This window comes from Macadamia integrifolia, chromosome 9, assembly GCF_013358625.1.
Source record: "Macadamia integrifolia cultivar HAES 741 chromosome 9, SCU_Mint_v3, whole genome shotgun sequence".
Lineage (NCBI taxonomy): Eukaryota > Viridiplantae > Streptophyta > Magnoliopsida > Proteales > Proteaceae > Macadamia > Macadamia integrifolia.
Window position 1 is genome coordinate 15,545,889 of NC_056565.1, and position 8,621 is coordinate 15,554,509.

General features: G+C 47.1%; 1 protein-coding gene across 1 annotated transcript in view; it reads left to right on the top strand.

Annotated features, from left to right (window-relative positions):
- The window catches only part of LOC122089553, a gene marked incomplete at its 3' end in the record, with an annotated part of 66,022 nt that extends 57,650 nt beyond the window's left edge, over nt 1-8,372 (top strand). The window contains 5 exon segments of the mRNA XM_042659290.1: nt 5,321-5,524; nt 5,708-6,065; nt 6,328-6,569; nt 6,642-6,773; nt 7,086-8,372. Of these exon segments, the coding sequence (XP_042515224.1) occupies nt 5,321-5,524; nt 5,708-6,065; nt 6,328-6,569; nt 6,642-6,773; nt 7,086-8,372 (2,223 nt within the window).
- Nucleotides 8,373-8,621: the final 249 nt, after the last annotated feature.

Here is an 8,621-nt window from a genome sequence, read left to right on the forward strand (position 1 = left end):
GTGGAATACAGTATCTGATGATCCTGGTAGGTTTGGGTTAACGGGTGTTAACTCGGTCACCGCTCCGGTTCAGGGTGGATGGGGTGTGACAAACGGTGGTATCAGAGCGTGATGCTCTGCTCCACTTACAGCATACCATTAGAATTCCGTAGACTCTATAATAGGAAAATGGGGTTGGGTAAAGATAAAAGCTTAAAGATTAAAAGTCAAAGAAAGAAAGTATAAAATGGAGTTATATTATAAGTTGCATTCATGGCATGCGAGAGTGTAGATAAAAGGTGATTAGGATGGTACTATAACCTATAAAGTGCTATTTCGACGAAATTTCGGCAGCATAACGGCGTAAAGTGGGATTTCCAAAAATTTTACACAAAACCTGATAAACAATAGATAATAATATAACCAAGGGCACAGATAGAAAAATCACATCACCACAAAAAACCACACAGGTACTCCACATATGAAAACACCACAACAATCCATTATCCAAAGATATTTCATTCCATAAATGAAAATCAAGTTACATTGCAATTACAAGGAATGAGAAGAAATAAATATACAATGTCTACAAAAAAGGAGAAAACGGGTAAACAGCTAGTATGGGCGAGCCAAGCCCTCACTGGTCGTCGTCATCGTCGTCGATGATCACCACGTTCGCTGGAGGCCTGGAGTTAATATCGAAGCGGTGATCGTAATAATCGAACCTCGCGTTCACCACCTGTACCTCCCTCCGAAGCCGGCCATAGTCTGCTGAGATAGCATTGGCCCTGGTGTCCAAGTCCTAACCCAGCCTACGGAAGGAATCCTCCAAGGTGGTCTGCCTGGAGGCAATCTCGTCCAGCCGCCTCAGTATATGAACCTGGCCATCCTGCAAGGCCCGCATGGAGGCTGTCCTGACCTTATAGTCGTAGTCACCACTCCCAGGTGGTGGGGCTCCATATGGTGGGGCTGCAGCTCTGGAAGAACTAGGACTCGGACCTCTCGACTCCTGAGGCGCCTCCTCAGGAATGCTGCCACCCATCAGATCCTCCTCCTCATCCTCCTCACTGGACTCCTCCTCCATGGGGACATCCACCATAGGGGCAGCCCTCCTACCCCTACCTCTCTGAGCTCCTGATCTAGGAGGTGAATCCATGAGGGTATGGAGACTCATCTTCAAAAGGTTGCTCCGATCGAACCTATCAGCCGGAGTCTTCCCCTCCTCTCCGCTCAGATTCACCCCGAAGAACTCGAAGATCCTGGTGAGGATCCTGCCGTAGGGGAATCCTCCGTCCTCTGGGTGGGAAGCATGGTGCTCCATCGCTCTGAGGATGATATAGGGAAGGCACAAGTGCTCCCCGCCTCCCTCTGCGGCTGTGAAAATACAAAATGCAATGAAAGCCGCCATGAAACCTACCTGGTTCCGATGACCTCCTCTGGGGAGCAGGTTGAACTGGATCAACCGGGCGAAGAGACGGACCTCAGGGAAGAAAGATGTCTCGGACTCCGGGCGACTGCTGCTGCCGCAGATGGCCTCGTAGATGAAGTCCGGTGTCTCCATACTCATGAACGGTCCCTGAGGCCTACTCCTGGGGGGACTGTAGTATCGGTGTCCCGCCGCCGATATACCCAATATGCTGGCCAGGGTGCCTACCGTCAGCTGGATATCCACTCCCTTCACCAAGCTGCTGATGGTGAATTCCCCGTACTGATACGACACCTCCAGGTTGCAATAAAACCGACGGACGAGCTGCTCGTAGCACGGTCGGTCCACCTGAAGAATAGAGTCCCAGCCCAATGCTGAGAACCTCTCCTGAAGCCTGGCCTTGTGGAAGTCCTCGACTACCACGGTCTTTTCCATCAACACTGACCCCTTCAGGAAGTTGGTCCAGTTGGCTGTGGCCTCTGCACTAGTGAAGTGCTCCTCATCATAATCTGAAGGGTCAGACTGAGTAGGTGCAGGTCTCCCTGTGCGATGAGCAGAAGTGCTGGTCTCCGCACTTTTCCGCTTAGAAGCGGTGGTCTTGCGTCGAACGCCAGAGGAAGATGGTCCTCTGCCGGTGTGTGAAGACATCCTGGCAATAAGAAAAAGGGAAGTGGGGTTAGTACAGAAATAAAAGACAGCAGCATTAAAGAAGGGAAACCCAAAATCCAATTTATGCAAAACGGGAACGGCGACAATCTGAGAACGATAGGAAACTTATGACATGAAGCATGGTAGTTGACAACGCATAGGAACATGTCAAAACAGCAAAGGACAGCAAAAGCAAAGAGTATAAGTAAAATGAGGGAATTCAAGTACATGGTGCAAATTCGAATATAATGGAGAACAACCGGAAACCATAGGACTAAGGCGAAATGACATAGTAGTGGGATGATGTAAATGCAAGAACATGCCCCAAATAGACTATAGAGTTCTATGAATACTAGTAGGAGTGAAAATCAAGGAAATCAATGCCAAAAATAGGAATTTTCATGGGAAAACATAGGGGTTCCAAGCATAATGGGTGATTCATGCAATCTAAAGCATATTAAGCATAAAACAAGTGGAATGTACTACAAAGGAATCACCAATTGGAGAAAAGGATCAACAATGTAAGAAATCCCCAAATTTGGGAACCTACGGCACAAATTGGGGGTTTTTCCCCAAATGAAGAAACAAATTTCTATAAGCTACGAATGACTACAGTAGAATCATCATAAACACATGGAAAGACTATTCTATGGTGAAAAATAGAGAAAGAAAGCCTAGAAAGTAAACCCTATTCAAGCATTTCACCCAAATGGAAATTCTGGAAAAAGGAGAAGAAGAGGAACTTACTTGGATGGAGATGAGTTGACTCTTCACTAAAGCGCCGAGTGGATGAGTGGAACCGCGAATAGGAGCGTCGAGTAGACTCCCAAGATCGTCCAAAAGGAAAAGGAAGAAAGAGAGGGGAGAGAGTGAGAGTGACAGGCAAAACAGGGCCTGAAGGGCCCTGTTCGTGTTTTAACACGGGCAGGACCGGCGGGTCAGACCGGCGGGTCCCTACCCGCCGGTGACACCCGCAGGTTTGGGGTGCTGGGACCGGCGGGTCCCTACCCGCCGGTTCATCCCACCGTTTAGGACAGAAGGGAAAATTTTTAAAATTCTGAAAATTTTCCTTCTTTGTCTTTTCCCTTCTCTTCTCCTATTATGTTTTCATTGGTTTTATGGTGGATATTATTCCTATGATCAATATGCTATGGTCAAGTGGGATCATTAGCATGTATGTTGTGGACTTTGCCTGTATCTTGGAATTGAGCTATGATTAATTACAGGCTATCATACACTACAACACCTCATATAATGGCATATGATTGTGTGCCTAAATCAGTTCTATGGTGTTTAACCAATATGGTGTGTGATATGTTCCAGGTACAGGGATACGATGGTACGTATTAGATCCGGTAGTAATGCCCGAGGTACCTCGCGGGGTCCTCGTCGGGTCGGTCGACCACAAAATCCCAGGAGGTCCCGCTCTGTGGGGCAAACCTCACCTCCACTACCTCCAGAGACCCTTGGTCAGGGTGGGGCACATGGGGACCCACCTATGACTGCACTCCCGGACCCTCCACCGGTCATTACACCGGGAGATGTTGCTACAATAATTCAGCAGTCCCAACAAGCTTTCCAACAACAAATGCTTCAGCAACAGCAAGCATTTATGACTGCCATCCAGCAACAGTTGGATTTTTCTCACCCGGGTCAACCTCCCCGGGTACACACTCCGCAGGACCCACCTGTAGGGTCGGGAACGGGACCACAAGTGGGTACACCTCCAATCCCACCATTCGGTATTCCTCAGCATGGGATGCCTCATCCATGCTCCTACTATCCTGCCTATGCTCCTAACTTCCCGGCGGCGAGTAATACGTCAAGGGTGGTAGAGTCGTTCAAGAGGAACTTACCACCGGTATTCTCTAAGGTGGGGAGTGACCCTCTAGAACCGGATCAATGGATCCAAGAATTGGAGAAGATATTTGAGGTGCTTGAGTGCACGGATGCCCAGAAGCTCATTTGTGCTGGGTTACAACTCAAGAAAGAGGCAAATTCTTGGTGGCAAGCTTCCAAGCCTATATTGATGGCTGCTCATCCAGAGCCTACTTGGCAGCAGTTCAAGGAATTGTTCTTGGATAACCATTATCCACGTAGTTTCAGAGATCGGAAGGAGACTGAGTTCATGGCCTTAACTCAAGGAGGTAAAACTGTCCTTGAATATTAGCAACAGTTCGAAAGTTTGTTCCATTTCGCCCCAAGGCATATGCGAACGGCTGAAGAAAAGGCAGCAAGGTTCCTAAAAGGCCTGAAAGCATCTATTGGGTCTGTGCTTGAAGTCTTGGATTTGACAGAATATGGCCAGATTGTACAGAAGGCCAAAACAATGGAAGATAAGCAAAAGGGTGAACAGTCCCTCACTCCTGGACTGTGGAAGAGAACAAATCCATTCCCAGATGCGAGAAATTCCTCCAAAGCCTACCGTGGATCATACAGTTCTGGGCCTATGTATAGGCAGCCCTATAGGCCATCTGGCTATCCTTCTAGGCCAGTTGGTGGTTCGGGTTCTACTCCCTTTCGCCCGAACACTAGTGTGGCACCTACAACTTCAAGACCACCTCGACCTCCATCTGCAGCGGGTCAAGTGCAGAGGGGCCCCGCTCCAGTTCCGACGTCTCAGATTCGTTGTTTCAACTGCCATTCATATGGGCATTATGCGAAAGACTGTCGGGCCCGGACAGCCTTGCCCTCCAGTCAGCCCTCTGCGTACCGACCTCCCTTACCTCGAGGCAGTCAACCGCAGGGAAGGATGTATGCCCTATCAGCCAAGGAAGCTGAGGCTAGTACAGAAGTTGTAGCAGGTGCATTTTGAATTAAGAAGTTCATTTTGATTCATATTGATGACCTGCTGAAATTATATACATTGTTATACTAGGTATCCTACCCATATCGGGTATACCAGCCCATGTTTTATTTGATTCAGGAGCTACTCATTCATTCGCATCTAAGAGATTTGTAGGGAAACTTGAGATGTCACCCAGAATTCTAGACCATGGAATGATTGTTAGTATGCCTACTGGTAAAGTTGCACAGTTGAAAGAAATGTATGGGCCGTGCCCAGTGGAGATTAGTGGGAAGAACTTTGATGCACAACTCATTAAATTCAATATGCAGAATTTTGATGTTATATTGGGTATGGATTGGCTGTCGGCTCATCGAGCTAATGTGATCTGTGCGGAAAGGCTGATTAAGGTAACAGATGACGAAGGGAAAGAGTGGGTATACCGAGCAGATACAATGAAAAGGGTGAGGAAGGTCCTCGTCTCCGCTCTCCAAGCGGTAAAGTTACTAGGAAGTGGATGTCAGGGTTACATAGCCTCGGTACTTGATGTTGATGCAAGAGTTACACCTCTAGAAGAAGTAAAGGTGGTTAAGGATTTTCCCGATGTTTTCCCAGATGATCTGGTGCATTTACCCCCTGATAGAGAGTTGGAATTTGCCATAGACTTGACTCCTGGAGCAGCTCCAGTATCTAAGGCTCCATACAGGATGGCACCAGCTGAATTGAAGGAGTTGCAGATGCAATTGCAAGAACTATTAGAAAAGGGGTTTATTCGCCCAAGTGTTTCACCTTGGGGTGCCCCGGTGTTGTTTGTCAAGAAGAAGGATGGTAGTTTACGTATGTGCATAGATTACCGGGAGTTGAATAAGCTGACCATTAAGAACCGGTATCCATTGCCACGCATTGATGATTTATTCGATCAGTTGCAGGGAGCCAGGGTATTTTCAAAGATAGACCTTCGGTCCGGCTATTATCAGCTCAAGATAAAGAGCAGTGATATACCTAAAACAGCATTTAGGACTCGATACGGCCATTATGAGTTCCTAGTGTTGTCCTTCGGGTTAACCAATGCACCGGCAGCATTCATGGATCTAATGAATCGAGTATTTCAGGATGTGCTCGACAAATGGGTAATTGTTTTTATTGACGATATCTTGATCTACTCCAAGACCGAGGAGGAGCACACTCAACACTTGAGAATGGTGTTACAGAGGTTGAGAGAATGATGTTACAGAGGTTGAGAGATCAACAGTTGTTTGCCAAGTACAGCAAGTGTGAATTTTGGCTTGAACAAGTTGGATTCCTAGGGCACGTAGTGTCTAAAGCTGGAATCGAAGTAGATCCTGCTAAGGTAAAAGCAGTAGTGGAATGGGAAAGTCCCAAGAATGTTACTGAAATTAGAAGCTTCCTGGGTTTGGCTGGATACTACCGGCGTTTCATCGAGAATTTTGCTCGGATCTCAGCACCAATGACCAAGTTGACTAAAAAGGTGTGAAATTCGACTGGGCAGAGGAATGCGAGAAGAGCTTCCAGGAACTGAAAGAGAAGTTGGTGACTGCCCCTGTGCTGGCTATTCCTGAAGGCACAGGTGGAATGACAGTTTATACCGATGCTTCCAAAGTTGGTTTGGGTTGTGTTCTCATGCAACGCGGGAAGGTAATAGCATATGCATCCCGACAACTAAAGGAATATGAGAAGAATTACCCCACTCATGACTTGGAACTAGCGGCAGTCATTTTTGCCCTTAAGATCTGGCGACACTATTTGTATGGGGAGAAGTGTGAGATATACAGTGACCACAAGAGCCTAAAATACTTCTTCACCCAAAAAGATTTGAACATGAGACAGAGAAGATGGCTTGAACTCATGAAGGATTATGACTGCGATATTCAGTATCATCCCGGCAAGGCTAATGTAGTGGCAGATGCATTAAGTCGGAAGACACAGACTGTGTCGCTTTCATGCTTAGCAGTAAGCTCACCACTTGTGCAAGAGGCGATGCTAATGGAAGAGACCCTCTTGTATGAAGGGGCAACCTTAGAGCTTGAACCTCAACCAGAAAACCTTAAGTGGTTGACGGTATCCTTATCGGCTCTACAGGTGCATCCGGCAATTAGGCAAGAGGTGATAATGAAGCAACCCCTGGATCCTAAATTGCAGCGGATCAGAGTCAAGGTTCAAGACCAAACAATGAACGACCCAGATTTTACTTTGGCCAGTGATGGGGCATTGATGTTTCGAAACAGATTGTGTGTACCCGATGATTTGGATATACAGGATAAAATCGTGAGAGAAGCACATAGCTCCGAGTACTCACTCCACCCAGGAAGTACCAAAATGTACAAAGACCTCAAACAGAGTTACTGGTGGCCAAGCATGAAAGTCACCATAGCTTTGTATGTGGCTACTTGTCTTACCTGCCAGAAGGTGAAAGCTGAGAGGCATCGACCTTATGGTACCCTTCAGCCACTCCCAGTACCAGAATGGAAGTGGGAAAGGATTACAATGGACTTCGTCACCGGAGTACCAGGTATACCTAAGGGAATGGATGCGATATGGGTGATTGTGGATCGGCTTACCAAGACTGCTCATTTCATTCCTATCAAAACCAAGTTCTCCATGACCAAACTAGCACAACTTTACACGGACAACATAGTGCGTTTACATGGAGTGCCAGTGAGCATTGTTTCAGATAGGGACCCAAGGTTCACTTCCAGATTTTGGAAAAGCTTACAGCGTGCCTTGGGATCACAGCTGAATTTGAGTACAGCCTTTCACCCACAGACGGACGGCCAGTCGGAGCGAACTATACAGATATTAGAAGACATGCTCAGGGCATGTGCAATGGAGATGAGTGGCAGCTGGGAAGAATATATACCTCTTATGGAGTTTGCATATAATAATAGTTACCAAGCTACAATTGGGATGGCTCCATATGAGGCGTTATATGGCAGAAAGTGCAGAACTCATTTGTATTGGGATGAGATAGGTGAACGTCGAATGTTAGGACCTGAGATGATCCAGATGACTTGTGACAAGGTCGACGTTATTAGAGAACGGATTAAAGCAGCTCAGTCCCGTCAAAAGAGCTATGCAGACACCCGCAGGAAGGAGATTGAATTTCAGCCAGGAGAAAAGGTATTTCTCAAGATCTCTCCTACTAAAGGTTTGCAAAGGTTTCACAGAAAGGGGAAGTTGAGCCCAAGATACATGGGACCATTTGAGATCTTGTCCCGGGTTGGCTCAGTAGCCTACATGCTTGCCCTGCCACCTTCGCTTGGAAATGTTCACAATGTATTCCATGTATCCATGCTGAAGAAATATGTGCATGATCCATCTCATGTACTACCCGTGGAACCAGGGTACCTAGAAGCTGATATGACCTACACAGAACAGCCAGCTGAAATTTTGGACCAGAAGGTGAAAACCCTTCGCAACTGCTCCATTTCCTATGTAAAGGTGCGATGGGCTGATCACTCACTTGAAGAAGCATCTTGGGAGGTAGAAGAAGAAATGCGAGCCAAGTACCCTCATCTTTTTGATCAACCAGGTACGCAATTTCGAGGACGAAATTTTTCAGAAGGGGGGGTAATGTAATATCCCGCTTCTTAAACCCGGTCTGATTTCGCGGTTGAACCGGTTTAACCATGCAGGAACCGAGCCAGAGGATGTTAGAGCGGGTTCCTTATGGGCTATGATGGCACGGGTGACCTTAAACACCGGCTGGCCCGACAAGTCCGAGCCAGTGCCAGAAGAGACGGGAGTGCCCAAACCGTGTACGTG